The 27,969-nt window shown below is 39.4% G+C and overlaps 1 protein-coding gene and 1 long non-coding RNA gene across 5 annotated transcripts in view; one reads left to right on the top strand and one right to left on the bottom strand.

Moving 5' to 3' along the window:
- The window catches only part of LOC121078047, a 176,608-nt gene that overhangs the window by 144,256 nt on the left and 4,383 nt on the right, over positions 1–27,969 (bottom strand). For all 4 annotated transcript variants that reach the window (XR_005824431.1, XR_005824433.1, XR_005824432.1 and 1 more), the window contains exons 2-3: positions 24,654–24,735; positions 22,906–23,009 (exon numbers count right to left, since the gene is read on the bottom strand). This is a non-coding gene — a long non-coding RNA (uncharacterized LOC121078047). The remainder of the gene's footprint in view (positions 1–22,905; positions 23,010–24,653; positions 24,736–27,969) is intronic.
- ADRA1B (adrenoceptor alpha 1B) lies at positions 139–18,981 on the top strand. The gene is made up of 2 exons (XM_040573737.1): positions 139–1,562; positions 17,838–18,981. The coding sequence occupies exons 1-2, from the start codon at positions 590–592 to the stop codon at positions 18,398–18,400; spliced, it is 1,536 nt and encodes a 511-aa protein (XP_040429671.1). The 5' UTR covers positions 139–589; the 3' UTR covers positions 18,401–18,981.

The following is a 27,969-nucleotide window of genomic DNA, read 5'->3' as shown; positions in this document are numbered from 1 at the left end:
TGTAGCAAACGCTTTGATTGGGGTTGATATATTCCATTTGTTTAGCTTTCAGATCTGGAAGTTTTAACTTGAACTGCATTGCCCTCTAGCGCTGCGCCGGGGCTGGCCCCGGTGATGTCAGCGGCAGAGGCAGCGAGAGCGCAGGCAGCCGGCTCATGCAGAGCTGCCTAAGTGCTGACAAACCCTTCCTGGAGACGCATGGCACAGCAGCTAGACAGGGGCACCCTTCCAGCAGGACCACGGATGCACAAGGGAGAACAGTAATACCTGCCTTTTATTTCAGGGACGTCATGATCAAAGCAGCTACTTTGGAGCTCCAGCCAAGCCTCCTGCCTGCTAATTTCTGTTTCAACGAGTTGAGAGGAGAAATTAAGCAAGTTTGAACAGCCTATTATTTCTGACTGGCTTCAGAGGACTTCACACTGGGCAAGTTTTATGTGCTCAAAGCTGACAGCTTGCTGGAGAGATGAGTTCTCAATCCAAAGCTGGCCGGGCATTGCAGTAACTTCTTGGGTAGAGAGAGAACTTCCCACTGAACTCAACCATCTGTGTGTTGTGCACGGGACCCAACCATACCTTGCTATGGAGGATGATTTTAAAGATGAATACCTACTTTGATGAGAAATCCAATTCATCAATACCTGGCTACTTGAAAGTTTCTGCATTACATAGCGGCAACCTTTCTGCGAACAACTCCAATGAGACAACCAGCAACCTGGATTCACCCACCTTGGATATCAGTAGGGCGATAATTGTGGGGCTTATCCTAGGTGCCTTCATACTCTTTGCTATTATAGGTAATATTTTGGTAATTCTCTCTGTTGCTTGCAATAGACATTTAAGAATCCCTACAAACTATTTCATAATTAACCTTGCAATAGCAGATTTGTTGCTGAGTTTTACTGTCCTTCCATTCTCTGCTACATTGGAAATCCTCGGCTACTGGGTTTTGGGGAGGATCTTTTGTGATATCTGGGCAGCAGTTGATGTGCTGTGCTGTACAGCTTCTATTTTAAGTCTATGTGCAATTTCCATAGATAGATACATAGGAGTACGTTATTCTCTCCAGTATCCAACTTTGGTAACAAGAAGAAGAGCCATTCTAGCTCTGCTAGGTGTCTGGGTCCTTTCCATGGTAATTTCTATTGGGCCTCTTTTGGGCTGGAAAGAACCAGCACCCAAGGACGATAAGGAGTGCCGCATCACTGAAGAACCGTTCTACGCTTTGTTCTCTTCCTTGGGGTCCTTTTACATTCCCTTAATTGTCATTCTTGTGATGTACTGCCGGGTCTACATAGTGGCCAAAAGGACTACTAAAAACCTGGAAGCTGGGGTTATGAAAGAGATGTCCAACTCCAAGGAGCTGACTTTACGGATCCATTACAGGAACATTCATGAGGATACATTAAATAGCACCAAATCCAAGGGTCATAATCCCAGGAACTCCTTAGCTTTCAAACTTTTTAAATTCTCTAGAGAAAAGAAGGCAGCCAAGACGCTGGGAATTGTGGTCGGCATGTTTATCTTGTGCTGGCTACCTTTCTTCATTGTTCTGCCGCTAGGTAAGTCGGTATTCACGGGACTGTGGGGAGGGGGAGGAAGAAGGTTAGTTGTTTACTACAAAAATGTCACAGAAAAAATCAGATGAATGATAAGTAGATATCATTTTGAGAACTGCAGTGAACAGATGAAAGGGAGGGAAGTGAAAGTAATTTAATTCTGATTTTGGCTTTTTTAAAGAAGCTGAAACCTTGCAACGTGTGCAGCCTGCAGAAAGCCTGCTCATCTCTTAGCCCTCCTCATGGATGGAGCAGATGACATATCAGGGGACGATACCTTCAAAGTTTATGTATTAAATCCCCCCTTATGGATTGAATTAGCTTTCATAAATATCTTTACAGGATGCTTTAACAAAAATTCTGGAAAGGTTTGCAAAAAGTTTCAGCATTGAAGTGTTCTTGTTTTAGTTCACGGTCAGATGGTCCAAGTGTACTACAGAAAGTCTTCTGGCATCATTAGGTGTTTTAAGTGAAAATGGGCCTGACCTAATGATGAGATGCAAAACTCCCCTGAGCTTTGGGAAGCTGAAAGAGCTCTAGTTCTCAGTTCAGACTTCACTGATCAAATTCCAAAAGCAAGTATGTGAAGCCCACTGATTCTCACAGAAAGGTTCCCTTGGGTTTCAGTAGGTCTTAGTTCAGGCATTTCAGGAGACTATCACGTGCGTTGTGGCAGCCACTCTGTTCACTTCAGCTTCAAAATAGTATTAAAGCATTCAGTGTAGCCTTAACAGTGCTCTGTGTTCTCAAGTCCTTGGGAAATTTGCTTGTATTGTCTTTAATACAAGCGTCAGCTCTGAAATGGAACATTTCAAGACCCGTTAATACTGAATTACTAGCTCTCAAAAATATCTGTCCAAAATTCACTTCTCTGAGACACAGACAATCTGGCAGCCTAAATATGGAAAGAAGTGGGGGAAAAAAGGGAGAAGAAGCCCTTATTAATGTTCTGTATTCGTGTTTACTTAGTTACCCTACCAAAACATTTCTAATTGAGTGGTAAGTGAATACTTTTAGAGACTTGTAGAAAACTAAACTGAGTTCAACTGCATGGTCCTGGTGAAGTGTTTTAGAATTACAATTTCAGTAAATATGTAATGTCATCTAGACGAGAATCTCTGTTGCAAGACAACTACTGAAGCTACTCCAGAGCAACTTTATCATCTCTAGCTTAGTGTATCTAAAGCTGAAAAATCTTAGTAATTCAAGATCTGCAAAAAGTTCATGCTGAGAATGTGACAAATTCCAAACAGAAGGAAAACTGTGAGCAAAGTTCTCTTTGGCTACTGAAGTTTAAGTCCTTGCACTGCCTCTTAAAGAAAGTTTATGACAGAGAACAAGTTTCCAACTATTGCAAAAATACACACCTAAATGAATAGAAATATGTTTTCACCACATATGCTAGCAGCACAACCAGTGGTAGCAGCAGGTATTTATCAAGCAGGTCATGATCTCCCGATAAAGTAGGTTAGCATCTCCTCCTTGATTTTGAATTATTGAGGGAACTCAGGCAAAAAAAAAAAGAAAAAAAAAAGTCAGCATGAATGCAATGGAACCTATCCTTAGCTAGCAGAAGCCAGTACTGTTCCTGGTGCTATTGAGCAAACACAGATGCAGACCAGTCCATTAAAAACATTTTGCACATAGGACAGAACCAACATGAGAAACAATTAAGTTTCTTGAAAGAGAGTCAGTTTCCCCTTAGAGGGAGAAAGTCCTGGGCTCTCCCAGGAGGTTTAATGGGTCACTGTTTAATACACATGAGTGGAGAAGTTACTGCTTGTCACAGTTTGATTTGCTCTCTCATCTCACTTGTGTCCAAGGCTCCAGTGAGGTGACAGGATGCGAGCCTCCACCACAGCAGGCTGCATGCTGGCAGCAGTGCCTGGCAGGCTGAAGGGCTAACAGGCTGCTGTGGGCTCTGACCTGGCACTGCCTGCATGTCTGCTCACGCCAGAGCTGGGAACTCCTGGTGCCTCACCGAGCTGTGGTTCAGAAAGAGGTGCTATTGTTAGTATTAGAAGAGTGAAAAAATCAGCATCTCAGTACGGCAATGTAAACTGCTGGCTTTCCTGTTCTCTGTTTAGAAATCATTTCAGGGGGCCAACTCTTTACTGACAGCCTTTTTTCTAAGAAAGGGAGGAAATGAAGGTATGCACAGTATCCAACATAACATCCACGTGTATTTAAATAGCAGGTACATCCTCTTTGTTTTGCTGACTTGAAATAAGGCTGGTTTTGTTCCTTGTCCCTGATTTCTTTTTCTAAACTCTCCAGAACCTTGTACTTTTTGTGTCTGTGTACCAGTGCAAAGCTCATTAATGGTGTTAGGGATGACTAAAGCACTGCACACTAATGCAGTTGGAGAAAATACCTTTTCCCAACATGCATAATTCAGCTATTCTTAACTGGAGGACTGGGTCAATCAGTGGAGGAGGACTTTTTAAAGAGCTTAATACAGCTGTGTGCTGTATTTTTCATACCAGAAATCTTCTGCTGTGTGTCTTGAAGACAAAACCTTAAACAAGAAGCTATTAAGAACCCTTACGAAAAGCCCACAGTAGTATGGAATCACTTTCAGTGACAGGCAAACTGCAGAATCCAAAACATATCAACAATTTATGAAACTCTCCATAGGCGCCCTGGGCTACTCTAATCACAATCTTCCCACTTGTCAGTGCAGGACTGCGAACTACAATACCTTTTCTGCTTCTGAGTCCAGACTAGATATTTACCTTCACTGTACTGGAAGGCTTCTTCCTCAGTCTGTATTTTTCACACCTTATATCTGCAACTTTAACCTAAATCATACCATCATATCCACATCCTTACAACTTGTGCTCCTTGTTTCACTCAGTAATTCAATGATTCTGCACAGTGTTGTTAGCAGAGCAGCTCTGGACATCTGAGGGTTTAACCACAAAACATTTGACAAGTCAGTAATCCTCATTTCTGCAGCACCCCAAAACCATGTCTTAATAAATCTGATTATATGTAGTTTTTTTCATGTCAAAAGTGTTCTCAGCTGTTCTAGTTTGCCAGCCAAAATTATAATTCTTCAGTTGTGACACTTTAATATACTCCACAGCTACTCATTTTGATATCCCAGACAAAGGATCACTGCATCAGGTGGCAGATATATACTGCGAACCGACGTGGTGTTGAAAGCAGGGATATTGCTTGAATAAATATTCCACAACAAAGGAAAAGAAATAAAATTAGCACTGACGGTGGTTTTCAAGCAGGAATCAAAAGGCTCTGTGAGGAAAGCTCTCTGACAGAGTTCTGTATACAGCTACAGGGAGGAATTAGAGCACTGACACTATGATGTGTTGAGCATCATGAAACTATCAGAGCAAAGAATGACCCACAATCTCTTTTTGTCCAGAGCTGGATGACTGAACCACGCTTCCTTTAGTGTTAAGCACCTGATAATGCAGCAAAACTGGTATCAAAGAGAATTTGTTTTTATTCCAGTAGCTAACAGATATCATTTCCAGATAGAAATAGAGCTATGGAATGCCCTTGTTGTGCACATTCATAAATGCTCCATGGCTTTGTAAACTGTCATCTTGCCACCCAAAATTATTTGTGGTACAGCATAAAAAATAAAATGAAGACGTGTGTGTCTTCAAGACAACTGCTTGTGCCATAAATTCAGTGACTCAGCTTTGAAGAGTAAATATCTTGCTTCTTTAAAATAAATGTTTCTTTTCTTTCCCCTCATACAAATTTGTTTTTGGCTATCAGGACTATATTAAATATGCATTGCTGAAAAATGGTTAGAAAAATTAAGGATTTTTATCCAAAGACTAGAGCTCAGCAGATATAAGGTATCATTCAGTAAAACTTCCTCCTTTAAACAAAGATCCAATTTATGCCAATAACTTTATTTAAAAAATTAATCAAAAATGAAGGATCATATGTTTCCCCCTGGCTACTCGGTAAAAGTTTAGTCTCATTCCTGTTAAATGAGGCATCAGACAGAGCTTGCCAGCTCCCAGCTGTAGACCTCACACAACACACAAATGAAAACACACAAAACCCACCACCCCCACTACTTTCACCAAAGCATATGAACTTCCCCAGCCCATTGCTTAACTCTAGTGGAGATCAGCAGTGTTACTCGCTTCCATGCTCAGAACCTAACTGCCCCTGCTCCCAGACAACCTTTCATCTTATCCACTAAAGTCAGAAATAAAATTGTCGTATCTTAACTGGCAGTAGGATAAAGTCCCAAGAGCCTCATAATGAAGATACAACTGTTTTGACTATCCTTATATATTAAGTTTTTGAAACCTCTCTACAAAATAATAAAAAAGAACATAAAAATATTCTGCATGCTACAGGTCAGCCAATACAAAATGATTCTTAAAATAAAATGTTGTTCGAGTACAGTATGTAGATTTATGTTACACCAGGCCAACCTCTGCATCTCTGCACCAAGAATACCAAATTAGGCTGCTCAGTTTCCCATGGGAAACACTTCCAGGCATTAGGTCCACTGCTATCACTGCTTCTGCTTTCCGCAAGGCTTCAAGCCTGCTTTGTCTTCCACCTCACTTTTGTCTTGCCTCGTCTTCACCTCACAAAGTAGCCTAACTCTCTAGATTTCTTGTAATGGTCACACAGGACTGGGAGGACTTAACGATACGCGTTGCAACCTGACCCTCTGCCCTCTTGTAGGTGCATCTGGTACAACGTCCAATCGCACAGGTGAGAGCAGGAACCTGCTCCTCCTATTTTCTAGCCAGAAGCCTAAATATGGGCACTTCTTGACCAGTGCAGCATGTTTTGCCACAGGGAGAACTAGCTTATTTCAAGGTGATTCATTTTACTACTAAAATAAACTCCCTTAAGCCCTGGTTTGAGCCTTCTGTCCAAAAGTAAATTGCATCCCTGGGATCCCAGTTACCAATTACATACAAAGCTCTACTTTTTAGAACAAATATGTTTCATCAAACCAGGTGAAACTCCACAAATTCTGAAGGCTTGGGCACTTCTTATGCAAACTTTCATTTGCAGGTCAGAGGATCAAAGGGAAATCTGAAAGCGTACAGCCTTAGGAAAGTAAATTTGCAAAGCAGTACAGAGAAACGTGAATACAGAGAAATCCACTTGTGATGACTGCTCAGCGGCAGGGCTGGGAGCATCTTCCTATCTCAGGTGTGAAAGATGGGATTCTCAAGAACATGACTGCAAGATGACCATAACGTAGGAGCATGAACCACACCAGCAGTGGTAATAAAGGAGCAAAGCCCTGCTACTACTTCCTTCAAACCATGTCTGCCCCCAGGAAAAAACGTTGTGGTTAAACACCAGGGACTTTTAGTGGAGATAGCAGAAAAAGATACTGCAGTTTCCAGGCCCACAAAGCAGACCCAATAGTGTTCTTTATTGAATCAGAAAGCTCCAAGGCAAAAAAAAGTCAGGACAGAGCCACTGGACAGCAATAGGATATCTCCAAAGTATTGAAATCAAAGACAGGAGAGACATGATAATTTGAGAAGGAACACTGCTTTAAGCATCCAGCAAGGCAGTGGACACAAGGTTCTTGTGCCATGGGCTTTTGCAAACGCATGCCATTGCTCAGGTTAGTACTCATGATGAAAGCACTGAGTAAATAAATACATGTGCATACAGTGCTAAAGCATCAAGGCCATACCACAGGACATCAGCTGTATGCTCTTTAGTGCACCTATCTGTGAAATACAGACATTAACAAAAAATTCATCTTTTTTTAGTAGCTTCACTAAAGTCCTGCTCCATCATCCACTGCAAGATTTAGAGCTATTTTGATGGGCTTTCAAGTGATACCTAGAAACTGAAAAGCAGTAACAATCAGTCTCTAAGTTACAAAGGAGAAAATATAATGGAAGTTCATACAGCATCTTTGTAGCAGTGTTATTCAATTCCCTGCTGGAGTCCTATTGTTTACCAGTGATGTCCAAGACAGATTGCCTCAGCTGTGTCAGAACTGAGAAGGGGAGAAAAAGACACCGAAGCATGCCCAGTAACTGAAGATATTTAAGTATAATAAGTGAAATGTCAGCAGACTTAATTAGCTTCTCTAGACTCCTTTAATCAGCTAATCCTTCGCAAAACAAGCATAAGCTCAGCCCATATTCTTTCTAGTTAGCAAGCCGCTGAAGTCTGTAACTCTTCAGGACAAAATAATAACAATATTCTATTTCTGTCCCTACCTACTGTCAGTTTTGGAGTGCTGAACAAGATCCTTCCTAAACTTGTTCTTGATTTTACCATACTTTTGTAGTGGCAACACGGTGTACAGAAATAAATTCTCTCTATGGCGTACGCCATCATAGGCATTCTGGACAGAGAAGCGGTAGCTATACCTATATGCAAGGCTGTACGGAGTTTGTGTCAAAACTCTAAGCACCTGATGGATTTTTCCATATCTCATTTATTTTCCATATCTCACTCATATCTCTGTATTTTGTTACTGAAGACATACTCAGAATTTTTGTTAACATAACAGCTACAGATAGGGCATGAAAAACCTAAGCTCTGTTGCTTTTTTATTTGATTTTTTCTTTTTTGAACTACAGTTTTCCTCTTTCTTTTTCTTTCTGGGCTGAGGAAAGAAAGCTCCTATTTTTCTTTTCTATTCCTCTAATACATACCAACCTGCAAATGGTCTGTTGTACTGTAAGTTTTTAAAAATCATTTTCAACTCTCAATGCTTTAAGCATCAACAGCATCTTTTGAATGAGACTGTAGAAAGGAGAGTTGTAGACTTCAGGCCTGAAAAGGATCTCTGGAAATCATCTTGTAAAATCTCCCAACCCAAGGCAATTTTGGCATGCCAACATCAGTAGCTCTGCGGTTAGGTATGTAGGCACTGCTGTTTCAAAAATGCAAATACACCTACCCCGCTTTGCAACTGCTTATACAATAGGTGGAGCAACTTTAGGTTTTAGTAAAAAGATCTGATCCCTATCTGCACTATAATCGCAATCAGCAAAGCTTCCAGGGATGTGAAGTCCTGGTTTGATTTTGGCCATTCTAACTAAATCTCTATTTTTGGAGCCTTTAAAAGCATCTTGATTTTGAGCTATTGTGAACGAGTTCATGCGGGTCTCATAGCAATGGTTTATTCATTTGAAATAAGAGGCACCTCTTATCAGAGATAGATAGTACAGATGGTAAGAAACCGTGGATTTTAATTAGGATAAGAAAACAAACTGTAACCTTCCCAGTCTATAAGAAAGCAAGGAAAATGTGTTTCTGGGGCTTGTCTCTTATTTGTGAACTTATCTACAGGGGAAGGTACTTTTTCTGATCATATTTTACATTAGTGCATTTCTGCTACTTTAATTTATCTGCTTAGGAACTCGTCTACAAAGAATCAGGCCTTAGGTGGGCAGAAGTGAATGAATTTAGTTAATACACATCCCAAGGCAATCCACAGACACACCAATGTACTTCAAAGCCACATACAAATTGCTCACCATCATTACCGGTTTGCAGTAGCTATAATTTAACTATCTTCCCTCTCATTCTCTTTATTGAATTTTATTCTATTGATTTTGGATGCTCTTTTTTTCACTGTTATCCTGACCCTCTCCTCCAGAAGGCCTGCGGTCCCATTGGCTCTTAATTTTATAACCATTCTCTCTACTTTGTCCTCTGATGTTTGTAAACTGTGGGGTTTCTTTCCTATATCCAGTGGAATGTAAACAAACACTGAATGCTGGAAGGAAAGAAATCAGGAGCTTGAGAAATCCAATTAGCTTTAAAACCCTGGCGTGCCGACTTGGCCAAGCATGTGGTAAAAAGGACCGCAGAAAGCTTAAATAAAAGACTAACATCCTTTCCGCATTCTGTAAACTCGTAACAAGCCTGGTCAGAGGCAGCGTATTAGTTTTATAGAGAGAGTTTTACTGGCTATATACATGTAGCACTCGAAGCTTCCCTGTTCATTAAGCAGCCGTAACTCAGCTGCTACCAGCAGGTACGGCTACAGCAGGAATCACAGCGGGAACTGCAGGGGAGAGGTGGAGGTTCCTGGCCAGGCCATCAGCAGCCATCTACTGCCTAGCACCAAGAAAAGGCTCTTTTCAGAGCAATGACGATTTCCAGCATAAAACAAATTTCTTGCATTTCATTTTTTGCAAAATGTTGTCTTCTTGAGAACAGGCTGAGAGACGGGGTTTGGTATCGCTGATGCTTCCTGCTTTTCATGTTTCGGGACTCACTTGCTATCATTTTGCATTTTGCAATGCTTTCAACACTACAGCAATTTTTAAAACATTGGAATTTTCTCCTGTGGAGAACATTGAAAAGGTCAGATTTAATGCTGGTTGGAAAGGCTCCATGCTGTAATAAAATGTAATAGTCATCTCGGCTGAATGAAGGAGGATTATGTTTGTCTTCCCGGGATACCTTAACCATTTACATTTGACCAGGTTCTACAAGAAAACTTCCAAATACTTATTAACAAATTCTCTGCCTACTCTCCTTTATGGTACTCAGACAAGACGGCGGCGTTCTCTCCAGAATACCTCTATTCAGCATTGCAAGTTTTAAATTTTCTACTTGTTATGAATAGGGGCAAGTAGTTTCAAATGTTATGTCTTGTTTTAAAGATTAAGACAATGGTGAAAACCTGTGCAGTGAAGCTCTCTTTCTACACGGTTATTGTTTCACAACATATTTTATTGTAGCTGGTTTGCTATTACTGGAATATCAAGTGACACACAGCACAGCACTGAACTCCAGACCATTCTGTTTCAGTAAAAACAAATGCTGTATTTGTTCCAGTAAACAACAACATACACTCACCCTAGGCTGTCTCGCAGCTAAGCGGAACCAGATTTAAAGTTTTTGAAATACAAATTTTTGTAAGTGGTAGAAAACATAGCACGTGACAACCCAAAACTTATTCATAGAGATTTCTTCTCCTTAAATCTAGGAAATTCATGGTGGTACTGCTCCTCAAATGTTCAACCATTATCTAATCTAATTATCAAATACTTCATTCTGAATACAATTGATAATTCTGAGTAATTTATAGATTTAATTGCTATCAAATACACAACTTATATTAAAAATGGATGTTTAATTAATAGAAAGGCAATTATCACAATAGAAAGTGATTTGAAAATAGATGAGCAGTTGGAGTTAAGAACTGAACAAGACATGAGAGGAGCAGGAATTATTTAAAATGAAGAGGAAGAAAGGAATAACTGGGAAGTGAACACACCAAGGTGGGAAAAGAAAAAACAGAGGTATTAAAGAGAAGGCAGACAGTAAAGGAGAATGTGCTTAATTTTGGACTAATTAACCATTAATAGTGTAAAATGTTGCTCCCACTAGGTACAAATAATAAATACATGGCACTCTTGAAAATCCTCAGTCAGAGAATACCCGCTCCCATGAAGATGACTCAGACGAACGTAACACAGGACGTGAAACTATTCAGATGTCCCCATCAGATGCAAGCTGGCAGCATGCTGGGCTGTATCAGCAGGAACAGAGCCAGGAGATGGAGGGAGGTGATTGTGCCCTTTTAATTCAACACTTATTAGAGCATGTCTGCAACAGGGCATCCATGTGGAAAGCTGTATTCCAGGGAAGACAATGATAACCTGAAGTGAGTCCGGTGGAAGTGACAAGGATGTTGGAGCCTGGATCACATTGTGTGAGGAGAGGCTGAAGGGACAGGGCTTCTTCGGCCTGGAGCAGGGAGGGCTTCAGGGGACCTAAGGCAGCACCAACTTCTTGATTTTCGGTCCCAAGTATAAATATATGTATATATATTCCTTGCACGAAGGATGAAGGGAGGAGATATAACCACAACAAAACCCAGGGGTATTTCACAGATGACCGCCTGGTGTCACAAACAACTGTTGGTCATTTATCCACACTTGTTTATTTCCTCTGCATGGCTGGAAATAGTTCACAGGGCACAATGGCACAGAAAGATCAAAGGCAATTGCGAAAGTTTTGTTTAGCTCATAAACATTATCTTGTATCTTACTTTTAAGGCTTAAACTCCAGCTAATTACTGTAATACGTGGTCACCTTGCACACAACTGGAGCACGTTTTGTCCTTTCTCCTGGAAAGAACTGGAGGGGTGGGAGTGCCTGGTGGGTTGGTTGCATTGGCTGGCCTGATTTTGATGCTAAGCTCTTTCTTCCATAAAGTGGAAGTGGAAACTCAAACATGTCCTGTGTACTACTCTTTCATCAAGAACCTCGCCAACTATTACATTAAGGATCCTTAAATAGAAGATCTTAACTTTCCCACCCTCCTTTCTGTACGAATATAGCGGTCAGCGGAGAGAGGTAGCAATGAAGCAGATATTTAGATAGAAGAAAAGTAACAGAGCAGGAAAAAATATGAGAGAGCAGTGTGTGTGGGTATTTATTTACACATGTGTATGTGTGTTTCACCTCTGCAGAGGGCAACATCAAAACTTCCTTCAGTGACGAGTTTTCCTTAATTAAGAGGATTGGGATTAAGGCAGTCCAGAAGATTTTCCTGCTGCTCACCCTGCTACTTTAGGGATTGTTCCAAAGTCCACTGAAGCCCTTATGAGCCTTTACAAAGGCTTTCAAGCACTCCCACTGACTCCGGTGGACTCTGAATGTTAATAGCTCAGTGATATTCTGGCCAGTAACTCTGCAGAATGTGCGAATACCACTGACATGCCAAATTGTTTCCCACGACGTCCCCTAATCTCATTGAGGGTGCTTTACTTACCTTCAGCATAATAAAGCATTCATTATAAAAAACAGTCAGACCGTAAATGAAATTACCTTTTACTAAATGAAATATTTCTTAATTCCTTTTCGTGATATTTGCTGTTGCTCAGTGTGTTTCCAAACCAAATAGCTCTGTCAAGTATGGTGAGCACAGCTTGTTAAATTAATGGTCAAAATACAATAAAACCTGATCAAGTTGATTGAGTTTCTGAAATATTTCCTGTTCCGCAATTTCGCTGGACACAGGCTTTGCAAAAACTTCAGTGGTGTAAAAGGTGCAATCAGAGGTTAGTTTGTGGTGCTATGTTAATTTATCACAGGGTTTCGCTCAGCAAAATAAGAGGATAGAGAACACACATTCCTTTTGAGTGAAGCTGTTAAACATAAAGCATCAGGAAAGAGATCATTTTGAGCAAGGGAGTCACTCTGGCTACTCCCCTCACAAATAAATCACCCAGGAGATAATAATAGGCAACATTTTCCAGCCATTTTGAAAAGCAATCTAAATCAGTACAGGGAAATATTTAATCTGTTTATCAGGCTGTGATGCAAAAATAGTTGGAGATTAGGGGAGGAAATATTAGTTTGATGTTTAGAGAGTGTGTGTGGTAGGCTTAGCTTTATCATTTTATCAAGATACCAAAATAGCCCCCAGTTGTTTGCTCCTGACAGGTGAATTATGAGGTAAAGCCAGGGTGTGCAGTTAAATAAAAGGTATTGTTGTTAATTCCAAGAACAAGGTAGGGAAAAGGGTAACATTAAAAATATACAAGCTAATCAAAATATTTTTCATATCTTTACATGGTGAAAGGCAGGGGTGCTTTGTATAATAGTCACCAAATTAACCCATATTTAGAAGCACATGGCATGTATAGTGACTTCCAACTAAACCACCTTCTGGATAATTCAGAACATCTTTTTTTCTCTCTCTGTAGAGAATTCAGGCTGGGATTCCAACCAGTAAGGAAGGACTGAATACAAAAAACTCAGAAACTTTCCAAAGCCTTGAAGAAAATAAGTGCCCAAATAAGTATTGGTCTTGGACATTCCATTTTTCTAACAGTTAATCCTCAACCTAAATAGTGGTTATATTTACCAACGGGTTCTAAGACTACAGTGTCAGTGGGATTCCAGTACTGCAGATGTAAAACTCTGCTGGGTTGCCAAAACTTAAGCCATAAAGTTTTCCTGATGAACAAAGTTACAGCCTACAGAGCTAATCAGAGAAAGCAGGACTAGAAGGGATCTGAAGAGGTCATGCAGGGCATCCTCCAACACAAAGGCTGGATCAGCCATACATAAATCAGGAGATGTGTGTCTGCTCTGTTTTTTAAGAGCCTCCAGGGTTGGATTTTTACCCCCTTCTAAGGCAGTATGTTCCAGAACTTTCCTGTCTTGGTAGACTGAAAGTGTTTCCCAAGCTGTACTCGAATTGCCTTGCTGCAATTTGAATCACTGTGCTCACTATATTAGCCACTGTGGACATGGAAAAGAATTTCATTTAATTCCTCTTTGTATATAAGTTTTATGCTGTTAAATACTAATTGTTGAGTCTCTTCTCAGCTCTTTTTATTCACCATGATGTATCACAAAACTACTATATTTCATAGCATTTGTAGGTTTCACTGGTGGCCCTCTTCGTTAGCCATGGATCCTTTCATAGGTGGAGCTTTGCTAAGGTCATGTAGCAATTGCATACAGCCCCTCTACAGCCAGAGATGGGGATTAACTAGTTTCTGTTGATCTCAGGAAATGCTCCTGAATTCTACTTTTTCTTCGGGTGGTGGCAAAGGCAGCAGGAGTCACCAACACACTGTTTGAATGCACTGTACTGCCCACTGTGTGTTCTAGCAGTTACGAGTTGTGCCAGATCTCATGGCTTCATTCCTGGTAAAACAAAAACTTTCTTCCTGGTGAAAATTATTTAGTACACGACCTTCAGCTGATTGCTTTTACCTTCCTCCAGCTCTTATTTCCCACTGGTAAAATCAGGAGGATGGTATAAAGGCAGGATGATTGACAGATGAAAAGTGCTACCTGACAGCAAGTGAGGCATGCTCCCATATGTGAACTTGTTCTCACTTGTATTACAGTGACCTTGCTTATTGCTACAGCCTTCTTGGAATAATTGCCTACCAACTGGTTTTTGAAAACCTAGGAAATAAAAGTGCATTATACGGTAGACAAAATTCATAGATGCAATTCTTCTCCCTTCAGGGCAGTGTATATATATATATATATACACATATACAAGGAAGGGTGGAAAAATTATGTAGAATTCTGTCAAGTTTTAATGTATTAGCCTGAAATACGAGAAATTAACAGAACAGTATATAAAACAACAGCTTTTTAATCAAATTAATATTCCTTGTTCAGAAAAGCATATTTCTTCCTTGCCTTCTTGTGAAAACAACACAATAGCTTCTGTGTAATTTAAACAAGCAGCATTTACATTGTGCTGTTTGCAGAACCATGAAAAAAGCGGAGAACGAAGTAGTCATTAATGATCATTAACTCCTTGAATTTTTTTCCCAAACTTCTTAGTTTCAGAACTTTTCTACTATTGTAACTAAACTCTGATACTTATTTTTAAATTATACCACCACGCAACTTTCCTAACTAACGTATTTCCAAATTTTTTTGTTAATGACTCATCCAAGGTCATGATAGCTTTCAAACAATCAATCAGGGCTCAGTAATTTTTCTAGAATCAGGACAGAACACAAGGTGCCTCTGTCACTCAGGGTCGTTATGAGGAAATTCTCTACACTTTTGTGTTGCTGCCCTTTAATATAAAAGAGCTTTGAAAATTCTTGCTGCAGGTGCTGAAAATAGCCTGCTGTCATTTTTTTCAAATGACATTTGAAAAGCGGATTATTGTAAAAGACAGACATAAGCTCCTTACTTTTTTTTTATTAAGGAACACATATTTCTTCCAGCAGTTTACAAAGATTAAGCTTTTTACAGCACTCAGCTTTTTACATTTTTCCCTACTTGGTCTCTTAGTTTTTACAGTATGTGGTTATATTTGGTTCATGTGAGATACTGATTACACAAGTATAACCCAGTTGTCTGCATTGGTTCCCAGTTTTCCTCTCTAGCTTAGCTTATTTTATTTGCCCTTAGGGAATTTCACAAAATTTTTCAGTAAATTTTCTTAAAAATATTTAATTTTATTGAAAGCCATACAACAGCATTTACTATGTCCATATTTAACCTGCCTAAAAAATACTTAAATCTGGCAGAAGAATGTCCCATAGATTTTCAATTATTATAGTATAAGAGAAAGGCAAACCAACTGATCTGGAAAAAGTCACCGCTGTCCATTCAAAATTTACACATAAGAAAAAATGGGAGCTCTTCAGCCACTTCATGAAGTTTACTGGGTTTTAAGAGTTAAAAAACATTTACATTTTAAGGGAGTTCCAGAAAACAATTTAAGAAATTTATCAGGATGAGCTCCATTAAGTTCCTTGGTGTACATAATTATATTTACTTGTTTTGTACAGTCACTAAGCTTTTCCCTAAATCGAAGATAAAATGTTAATAATTATTATTTACAAAATGAATCCTGAAAAAGTTTGCAACTGTGCATGTGGGAAATTTTGGAAGATCTTCCTTATCTTGGCTGCAGTTTTTAACTTGGATCAACTTTTTCTAAAGCTTTATAAGAATCTGATATTAATTTATTGGCTTATTCAATGGAATCACATGAATTGTTTCTGGATCTTTCATCAAATAGTATTTAACACTAACAATACACAGTTTAAGTGCCTGCATCACTTTGATTCATCGACTGGAAATTTATCAGCCACAACTCATAGTTTCTCCCGTATTTCTTATGTTCTACTTGTTACTTTCTGCAGTATCAATCAGAGCAGACATAGGATCTCAAACAAATGGAGAGAAGACACACGTCAAACCCTGCAAATTATTAGCAGTAACAAAGCAAGAAGGGACATGAATTTAACTTACAAAAGTCTTGCACGTGATATAAAAATCAAGCATAGGAGTTATGAAAGAAGTACTACAAACCTTGCAATTTAAAACTTCCATTTTAACCTTAAGGGATGACATGATGCTTAGCTCCAAGGTAATAGGCAGAGACAGTGCTAAGCAGCAGCATCCCTGTACACAACCAGGGGGAAAAAACTATTATTCTGGATCCTGTTACCCAAGTGGGGGGAGAGAAACAGTCTCTCCAGAGAGTCAATGCCATTTTAGTACCTTATTTTCTGAGCCAGCTCAGGGACTAGCTGACACACTGAGGTCAGTGGATGTGTGAGGAACGACATGTACTTACCTGGCTTCCTTGTGAGCAGAGGAGACTCAGACCCCTACAGTCAGGACCTGGCCAGAATTGTCCTCTAGATAAACAGCAGTATCTGCAGTGACATGTAAGAGCTATTTACCCAAGTAGCTGGGAAATGCTTTTGCATAGTTTTCAGGCACAAGCCATGGCCTCTACATTGCTATGAGACATGGGAAACATGCCTAGAATCACACCCCTCCCCACTAAGGCATCCTGACAGTCAGAACTGACTCAGCTGCTTTCACAGCCCAGGGAATCTGAAACTACTCCAGTGTATGTGTTGCACTTCTCAGAGATGTGACACTCGGGTTTGAGCATCACCTTCCACTTGAAAAACCTCTACAAATCAAATTCTACTTCTTGAAAGGAGGCTTCTCTCCTGCACCCCTGCTCTGTGATTTCTTTACCAGACACAAAGGTATTTTCCCAGCTGGGTAACTGTTGAATGTCTGCTCTGCTTTAAAAAATTCGGACATTCCTTTATAGAGCTCCATTTGCTAAATTTAGTTGATCAATTACATGTTTTTAATGCTAGAAGTACATGAAATGGATTTCCCAGTATGAGTTTTTCATTTGGGCAGCTTCTGTAGGTAAACTATTTGGTCGTGAACAGAAGAGGAAATAAAGTAATCTCTTTGTTTGGGTTACATCATTTTTATGATTGGCTGAGATATACGACCTACCACAATTAACTTCTGGTTTCAAGAGGTTTGTACCCCTCTAATAATCTAGATAAATGTGGTGATGTTTATGAGCTGCACGAGAATGTATAAGAATTGGTAAGGTGTGTCTGAGCGCAAATATTCCCAGAAGCCTGGGAATATTTAGATCTTTTTCTTCAAAAGGTAATAGTTAATAGCTCTTCGCAGAAGGCATGACCTTGTTCTATGTGTGCATCATAGAGCAGCTTGAACAACGAACATTTTGTCTTTCACTGGTATCCATACATGTTAGTGCAACAGCTATACATATAATGACAAAGAATGCTCTTTATTTTAAGCCTACATTAAATACGTGCTCCTTTATATTTTGGACGGTGGATAAAGCAGTTCCTTGTTAGCTTTTAAAATAACACAAATAGCATGTAATTACTAAAAGACCAAAAATGAAAGCTGCATGCATTAAAGATGTTTAATAAATAGATTCTGAGAGTGATCCAATGGGACATTTACCTCTCCTAAAAACAGACAAACCATTTATCTCACATATTGTCTCTCCTTGTTTCTTCTGAACAGGATCTCTGTTTTCGGCTCTGAAGCCCCCTGAAACAATCTTCAAGGTGATTTTTTGGCTTGGCTACTTTAACAGCTGCTTGAATCCAATCATCTACCCTTGCTCAAGCAAAGAGTTCAAGAGGGCTTTCATACAGATCCTAAAATGCCAGTGCCACCGTCGAAAGCAGTTGGGGTGGTGGGCCTACAGCTACAGAAACTGGAATCGGTGCTCCTTTGAACACCCTAGGAAGGACTCTCTGGAAGACAGTGGGAGTTTCCTAAGTGGCAGTCAAAGGACATTATCTTCAGCATCTCCCAGCCCTGGCTACCTGAGCAAAATCACTCACCCACATATGGAAATGTGCACATTCCAGGAATGGAAAAACTCCAGCTCTTTCCTGAGCCCCTTACAAGAAAGCAGCAGGCAAAAGGATCCATACCAGTTCTTCACCTTCAATCTCTTACCAGAGCACAACGGACACATTGCTGCTAGCAGCCAAGCTTCCCGCAACAGGGACCCCGAGGCCATCTGTGACACACTGAATGGTAAAACTGACTGCAGAGCAAACAGGATGCTGGACTGATCAGATTCTAAACAGTCTGTGCGGTCTCAGGTCTCTTCATATGCTACCTGTTTGACATTTAGCCCAGGTGAAGAAAGAGACCTTTGCACAATTTCTCAGCATGGTATTAGAAGGAAGCCGGCAAGGAACAGGCAGATTAATGTCACGACAGTGGCAAAGTTGAGGGCCTAACCGTATTCCCAGTTAATTGCCAAAGAGGCTACTGAAGCGAGCGCAGAATGCATGGAAGGGGCTGGATAAACCCAGGGAAGTGCACAGGCAATTATTTAGCTATTGTGGAAGTGCTGTAGAACAGCCGAACACACATGTATATAGAAAAAAAACAACGTATAAATATGGGGTTGGGCAGGGGAAATGTGTATGAAAGTGTGTGTGTACACATGTGCTAGCCGCATGTTTGGATGCCTGAGAGTGGAAGTGAGCAACACAGCTGTGTAGTGTTGATTGTACCTCTCCAGGGTACTAGTTGCCACTGATTTTGCCTGTAAAAATCTTGTTGTTGTACTTCACTGTACATTTGCACTTTAGAAATGGAAGACAATGTCTTAATTAACGATTAAAGTAATTTCGCAACAATTTAAGCACTTGCACATATTACTACAGAACTGGAATTTGGCCAAGTTCCCTCACCACAATACTAAATCCAAAATAAAACATTCGTGGCAGTTAAATTTGCCATTGTAACTCTTAGGATGTTCTTGAATCTCTCTACAGTTGCTTCCCTGCCATTCCCTTATATCAACAGTTGAGAACTCCTCTATCCTTCACTGTGTTCTTTTTTGAAAGTTTGAAAATACCACCAATGATAAGAGCTCAGAATCTACAGTTCAGCACATCAGTAAGTGTCCTGAAAAACATACAGGCTACCAGATCTGACTTCTAAAAGCAACACTCATAAATCCCTCCCTCGTAAACAGTGCGGTGAACTCAGCACAAAAGAGCACTGACCGCTGGAGGCCCAAAACCCGGCTTTAAAACAAATGTGCTGAGCCCTTGGTTCTTTCAGCACACTTGGAAAATAGCACTGCACTCTTAGAGGCTTTTAATTTGCCACTTAGGTAAGAAGAGAAGGTATAAAAACAATGCAGTATTGTAAGAGTTTCACTGCCATTAATAGTTTTGTGCCCAATAATACAATACTGTAACATAATTCCCAAGAATATCATCTATGACATTTTAGGTCATATTTGGAATTTATTTTTGTCTCTTGCAACTAAGTGTCAATCATGAACCTAATGACTGATTATTTTTTTTTTACTCGAAGTGGTATGAACCATGAAAATTGGCATTTACTCCTTCCTCCAACTGAGACTTTCCTCCTTTGGAATTTTAGTGACATTTTTATTAAAGCCTGAAACAGAGAATGAACCATAAACAGATGTACTAAAAACACCCAGGGACAGTTTAACAATGCTAGGTCCCAAGGGAGAACCATTTCCTTTTGTTTCCTTAAATGTGTATTCTCAAATTAAGTTGACAGGGATGGCTGTGGCTTGTGGTTAGATGAAATATCTCCCAGCTCACTGAGCAAAGATAGGAAAGTCATGTTCCAAGGTCTTCCCATGGTCATATGTTATAGTGAGAACCATATAAGTACATTTGGAGTCTTACCCTGATCCCATTGTAGTTATGGCAAATCTCCTATTTCAATAATGCCATTTTGATTGTACGGAAGGCTGTAATTTCTTCTTAAGAGGATAATGCTTATAAAATTTTAAAGTATTATAAGACAGATAAACAGACTCTTGTTGCTCGCATATGGAGGTTGCCATAAAGGATATTTTATCTACCTATGATATACTAATATGGAGTTACCATCTTTGAGCCTCTAAATGGGAGAGAACTATATTTTTAACATCTGCTATAATTTTTGGAGGGAACCTACAGATGTCCTTAAAAATTACTGTCAATTGAAAATAAATTTGTGTAACCACCTGACAGCACAATTCAGCTAAATTTATGTATCATCCCTGCACATTTTTACATATAATATTACAAAACCTGCAAGGAAAGTTCCCATACTGTTTTTTTTTAATGTACAAAAAGCAAATCTCAGTTATTTTACAACTGAAAAAACAGCTTTCCCTGAATACTGTAACTGATCAGGAAGAAAAGATATGCATCAACATCATGCTTGTCCACGCCATTTACAATAGCCAGTGCCCCTAACCCCTATGAATCATAGGCCAAAACCCTCAGAATGCAAAAAACCCCAAGACACATGTCCGATAAGACTTAGAGAGTGGAGGAGAGAAGGTGTTCACAGGCAGACCGTAATATTTTTCCCAAAAGATCTACTGTTCTTCTAAAGGTTTGGGCTGGGAAGGCTGCTGGGCTCTGCTGGGACAGCAATATGGACTCATCTATCCCTGCTACTACGCTTTCTCTCACAGCCAGCCACAGTACCACTGATCTTCACATCATAATGTTTTAGTTAGCATGGAAGGCATATTTGAACTGCATGCAAAATGTATGAGGCTCAAGAGCCACAAGACCTCTCCCCCGCAGCGCTTCCCTTTCTCAAGCCCGAGCCCAGCAAGTATATTAAGGGCATCCTTCCTGGGGACGTGAGGAAGTTATGCTGCTTTGATAAGAAACGGGAAACTAAGGGAAGCTCTGCTTTGGGATCTCTAATACTAGGGAAAACAAGAAAGTGAAAAAAGTTTATTGAAGTCGGAAATAATCACAGGCAATCAAAACAAATATATTCTGTCATCTCTAAGACAGGTATTTCCATCAGACTCATTTTTCTTAGTGTATTCATTAGGCCACATCCTAAGATGATCCTAAAGGATCATCTGATACCTCCCTGGCATCAGACAGATGAAGGAATGACGGACTGTAGGCTCCAGCACAGCAAACAGTGATAACAGAAGGAAGTGAGAATGAGTTCGGGCAACACACAATACATACTTCAGATACCATTTTAACAAACTGTCTTATTCTTCATCACTGCCCAATTAAATTTTAAGATTAGAGAGCCCACAATATATAACTGTAACAAATATAAGATGGATGGATTCCTAACATATCTCCAAAACACATTTCTCTTCTGGAATATTTTTTCCAGGTCATGAACATATCTTGCCATGCCAGGCTCTCCACAGCCACGCATAACATTACATGATATTTCCATAACAAATAGACCACTGCTCGTCTTCTAAGTTTTTTACCTTTCATCTCATCAATTCCTATTTTTGTAAGGTTTCATACAGCCTGTTCTTTTACTAAGCAACACTGCACCAGTGGGAACCAACCCATGCAAGTTTGCTAAAAGCACTTAAGACTTCAAAAGAGTCGTGTCACATCTGCTCATATGTAGAGCTTACTTCATCCCCAGCCACAGCTTCAATGAAGATACAGGCAATCATAGTGATTGTTAACACAGAGAAAAAGTAATACATGCATCTGGAGGTAGGACCATGAGGCTTACAGAAGAGAAAGTCTGCCATACTCACCTTAAAATATGAAACTCTTGCAAGGCCACCTGATTTCTCTAGAATTAATCCATTCTAAATGCCTTTATTTTTGCTACTGGAATCTTCTGTGACTGCCAAGCCAAATGAGACCGTACAAATTACCATCATCCATTAGTCCTTCACCTGTAGCAATGTTTGCCTTTAAAGGAAAAACTACTTGGGTCAGGGCATCATCATCAAACCCTGTGGGCCAAGCCCATATTAGCCCAATTTTTTAGTACAGCCAAAATTCACTTGACAATCAGAACATCCACAATCTAGTGAAATGGCAATTGGAACACCATGGCAGTCTATCAGATGCAACTACAGTCCATCATGCATGTTTTTTTCTGCATAATAACAGACCTGCTCATGAACCCATTTTGTGGGCAAATAGCTTTGCCTCCAAAGAGGAGTTGCTGCCATTTAGCATAGAAGTTGCTGGTAAAACACTGTGAATTTCTCCAGGTTAAGCTACTGTGTGGAGCTTAATCGCTAACTAGAGGTTTGTACAAAGCCATTCAGTTGAGAGGCACAGCTGTAATGGCTCACAGAGTATTGTTACAGCCCAGCTGCACATAAATTAAACCCATTAGGCTTCAATGCACTCACCTATCATGAAAATGCTTATTTTTGAAAAGAGTTATGGTAAAATCAATTCAACTGAATGAGGCTGAAACTCTAGAGCATTCTACACTCTTTAGTCTTTGGAAATGCAGTTTTCTATTATCTTTCCAAATGCGACAGGAAGAGAAGAGGGGACATTAATATTATAAAGTGCAGTTCTAGCCTGGAAAATGTAAAAATAGTAACTTTCTGTTGAACAGATGTGCTCCTTGTTCTCAGTCAGTGCACTTGACTTTCACCTGACACAAATGAGCATAAAAATGCACATCACAAGAGATGATAATCCACAGCAGATATGGTATGAAGGTATTGGTATACTAACAACTGTTTATTTCTGTCAGTGACCACAAACTAGCCAGCTCATTCCCAAGAGAATAAACTGGACTCTGTTTTGATACACTCTACAGCAGATACACTTACCTTTTTTCCAAATCAGGCTTGCAGTGCTATGGCTCACACACTTCATCAAGCAGAAGATGGTACTGTGGGGATGACGCATCATACAAAGAAATGTCATTTTCATCCTGAAGTAGTGAAAAGGAAATATTTCGGCTACAGCTAACATGAAGTCACACCGTGATAGTTTTAGTCACTTTAATGTAACCAAAAAACGTTTCTGCCCACCAGGACTTTTTTGGGTCTTGAAGGAGTACTAGTTACCTTCTATGTGAAGCATATTATAATGCAAAAGGTAAATCATGATTCCCAAGACCAGGAAAAACACCTGATGCAGTAACATAGTGGTCAGCGTTTAGGAAAATTGCAGCCTCTGCATTTTTTTTTAATGTTTCATCTGCAGGGTGTATAATATAGTCTGCACAGACACTGCACAGAGCAAAGAACAGTACTCCTCCCTTTCAGATGTCTGTGCACAGCACTAATGACATATCCTCCTCTGGCACAATGCATCTTGAGGTCCCAGCTATACATGCTACAGAAGCATGGCTTCTACAGGAAACATCCACCAAAACTTTTTCTCTAGGGTTTAAGGCACTCCCCAGAGTGATGGGAAAATTGAAGCCAAGGGTCTCTCTTACAGAATGACTGCTATGCTAACTGCCATTCTGTTCCAGTTTGTTCTCTTCCGTTTTTTAAAGAGGTTGAGCTTTACTCTCCCCTACGAAGAACAGTTGAAAGTGCTTACCCTCAGCAAAAGTATCTAGACTGTGGATCCTAAGCATTTGCAGATACCAAGGTTCTTGGAGAAGGCAGGGTTTCGGGATGCCCCACCTCCTTCCAGCATGTCCTAGTGCATGCCAGCAGACATCTTTCAGCTTAGCGCATGTTTCAGGGAGCGTGTGTTAGATCCCACTGTCAAACAACTAACTCTCTCCATGCATTGCGTAGGACCCATAGACAATAGTATTTTGTTCTCTTTTGTTAGCATCCTAGACAACCTTTATTTATGCATGGATATTTTTTATTAACAAATATTTTTCCATACACTTATCCTGCAAAAGTATAATACTTTCTAGAAGACCTATGCATAGCATTCAGCAAATATATTAAGTATGAAAGAAAACCTTCAAAGGCTCACAGAAGAAAGGGGAGAAGCTATTTTACATATAAGTGCCTCACTGGAGCCATCTGCTCACTAACATTACAAACAGACAGAAATGATTCATCTTCTTAAGCTCTCTCTATCCATTACTTACTATTTTAGGTTTGTATACATATATATACAAACAACTCTAAATTCCTTCATTATTCTCTTGGGAAGTGTAATTATTGGTTTGTCTATGAAATGAGAGAGAAATTTCTCTCTGAATGCATAGTAATCAAAGCATCATTAACCATGCTATCTGTGGTTAAAGTGTACAGAAATCTTTTACTCTGTTATCCTGTCTGTTTAGAAATATTTGTGCCAGCCAGTTGAGAACAAGCATGATGTTTGTAAAGGCACCAACAAATTTCATATACATTGAACAGTATATAACATTTTCTGAGAAACACAGAATGAAATCTAGATATAAAAACAGATGTGGTTTAGCCCATTCATAGAAAATTCTGGATTCAGGAAGATGGTCCTTATTCCGATATCCTATGCAAAGCTGTTTTCACCTTGGTTATAGATGAAAACATGGATACATATATAAGTTTGTGAATAACATATGGCTCATTAACTTGCATGAAGCTTTACCCTGGCATTTTAAAGAACTGAGGCTTACACAGTCATGTTGTCTGTCCATCCATCTGTCAGCTTCTTTTCCCATCCTCTTCTCATTAGCCTTTGAATCTCTTCATTGATTTCTACCAAATTGAACCAGAAAATAAATTAAGAAAGATAATCAATTCCATATTATGAAAATTGGTGGCAGAGTAGAAAGGACCCAAACTAGTGTCTCCTCTCAGATGAAGACCTTTCTAAGTCTGTCCCTTGATCACTTTCAAAGCCTGCTGGCTACTTAAGCTTGTACACGCTGACTAGCTAGTCAGCACATATACAGCCCTGAAGCAGCTAAGCCACATGCTCCCATTTGCCTGATAAAACAGGGCAATGTGGAACAGGGCATGTTGACAACATGGAAGACAAATGAAGGTACTGAAAACACTAAGTGAAACAGAGAAGTGTTAAGAGAGAAAGGTCACAAATCCACAGGAAATTAGCCCTTTTTCATCTTAATGGTCACAGGACAACTTGTTATAACACGTTTATCTGACTGGTTTATAATTAAAATGAGCATAGTGTTCCTGTAGAGAAAAGCAAGACTATTATGTCCATTTATGTCACTACAATGTTAACTAATGCATCAGCATTCCTCTGCTCTCTCATCTTAGTTGTAAAAGCATAAAGTTAGGTTCAATTTATACTCAGTTGCAATCTATGGTTTGGCTTTTTCCTCAAATATCCATAATTTTAGGAATATCATATTCAAAACTGAATGCACTGTTCTAATAAGGTATGTATCAGTACGTACTTTTTTAATCATTCACAATGACACGCTTATCACTGGTTTTAATCAAGCACTGGGATAATGGTAAAGCTGTATTTTTTATTTACTCCTGTAACCAGTGAACTCCACTGAGATTACAAACATGTCTCAGTAACTTCATTTTTCCGTTAGCATCACTGAGGGTGTAAGTCTGAAACCAAGTGAAAAAGCAGCATGTCCCAAATGAAAGTCATTATCTGCAAGATGAAATTATTTATCTGAAAACTATAAAACTTACTGTGGCATATCTTACCTGAGGGAAATATTTTATTACCATATTTTAATAATTAAAAATATAGATACATTTACAACTGTTCATAATCTTTGCAACAGGTAACCTAAAATAACAAGATTAGTCAGATTTCATGTATCAGGATAAAAAGGCTATCTGCTGGGCCTAGTAAAATTTTTCTCCCAATGTGGAACACTGAAATTCCACCTATGCTAGAAATCACTAATCCAAAATTTTCATATTGCAAAGAATATTTGCAAAGAGAGAATGCAATGATGACTACAGCCATATGTCATTCTGCCATCTTTTCTCTCAGGAAGGATCACGTAACATGCTTTTTGCAACTGCTTACATGGATAATCAATAGGAAAACATGCTCTGTTTTATCTGTTCTTAATGTAGTAAGCCTTTGAGATAGCCAGTCACATTGAGTACTTCTGCTGCTTCTCACTTCCACTCGCTTTTCTTTTAGGAGTGGTACTTGGCCAGCTAAATCTGCTGACCAGCTGTGAGAGCCACAGATTACAGTTTGGGAATTCCTGAATTAAATGTCCTCAGGGGGTTGTTTATAGTAGTCTGAACCCCTCCATTTTTTAGCGTTTAGTATTGTCATTGTTGGCCATGCAATTCCACTAGATGAATCAGTGACTTCACTCACAATAGTAAATCCTGTTTTAGACACTCTAATGATGTGAATTGGCATAGTTTTGAGCTCTAATGAGACAAATTCATTAACACTGGCTGAATAACAAGCATCTTGCTCTACAAATCATGTAAACAATGATAAAGACAAAGAATAGTCTTAATTAACAGGCTGGGATTTTATTTTATACCCACTGAATTTGAGTCAAAATGAAAACAATAGGTACTGGCATAAGGTCTTTCAGGTAACTGGAAGATGACAGGGAAAGGAAATCTAGTGTTGTTACTGGAAATTTCTGATGTCAAAATATATTAGCTGGACCAGCGAAGAACAATATGCTTATTTATTGATTTCCATCCATTTTATAGGACTTCAGCCAAGGCATGGATAAAAAGAGAATGGACAGTCTAAATGAGTAAGTGTCCTTCACGGTTTCTTGAATACGTCAAACTAAAAAGCAGATGTAGTAGAAGTTTAACTTATAGCTGATTAAAAACCCTTTAATTGCCTGTTTCACAATTTCCTTGAAAATGTTCTATGGGAAGCACAATAATTTGATTCCACTGAGACTTGTGTGCAAATGTTTAATTCTAGCATAGAACCTGAACTCTATATGACCTCCAGAAAATGGTAATTATTTTTCCTTTGCTTGATTTGTTAAGGTTTGGTTTCTTCACTGTGAAGATCAAAAAAACTGTCCTCAAAACTAAATTTAGAATATGCTCTCCAGCCTGAGGTAATTATTACAACTTATCCCCATTCTTTTAGTTAGCTTAGCGTCCAACCCTGGACTATTTTAATAAATGGGATCTTCAGCCTTGATTTCCACGAGAACTGCAACAGGTTTACAAAGAACAGGGACCCTCAGCATAGAAAATCCAACATCGCCACCTACTGGATTTCTATTCCAGTTGGGGTTCACAAATACTGTACTCCAGCTCAGAATTTGCTGGAGTTTACACACTACTAATTCAGCCTCTTTAACAGTGAATCAGGAATATCTTTTCTTAAGGCAGCAAGAGTGTCACCCAGAAGTGATGAGTTCACAAAGCTCAGCTGGTTTTGTCTAAGAAAAATGGTTCTTTTCCACAGTAAAATCCATTAATTAAAGCTAAGATTTGCAAGATTACAGATAAAAAAGTCAGCTAGCTGAACTCTGCAAGTACCTTTAAAAAAACCCTCCTTAAAATTTAAGCACCTAAAGCCACCATTTGGTTTCCATAGAAATTCACGTCTTAAATTTTTATTCTGTGTGTTTTTTGTTTTTTTTTTTTTAGACAGGAAATGCTGTACAGGCAACTCAGGACTAGAACCTATTAAAAAAAGTATGGCTGCTTCCAGAGATAACATGCATTCTTTTAGTAGAAACTCTCTTACTTAGCCTTCATTTCTAAAATAATTTGCTTCCTGTGTAAATATACAGGTTTATTACCATTCTGAAAAAAAGAAAGAGAAGCTACGGTCCCGAATGATGAATTTCAGCAGCACATACTGTACTTTACTTCCATACATGCCCACCGGCCTACCTGCAGCCAAGCAGCGCCTCAGGCGGTCTGGTGCCAGCGCTGCTGCCACATGGCTTGAAGCTCCTCAGGGCCTCGACACCCACACGATAAACTCTTGTACGCCCGTTCATTTACGTTATTCCTGTTTTAAGAAGCACCAATTTGATTTTT

The sequence above is a fragment of the Cygnus olor genome, chromosome 14 (assembly GCF_009769625.2).
Source record: "Cygnus olor isolate bCygOlo1 chromosome 14, bCygOlo1.pri.v2, whole genome shotgun sequence".
Classification (NCBI taxonomy): domain Eukaryota; kingdom Metazoa; phylum Chordata; class Aves; order Anseriformes; family Anatidae; genus Cygnus; species Cygnus olor.
The sequence above is the reverse complement of the archived record's forward strand: the minus strand, read 5'-3'. Positions and strand labels throughout refer to the sequence as shown.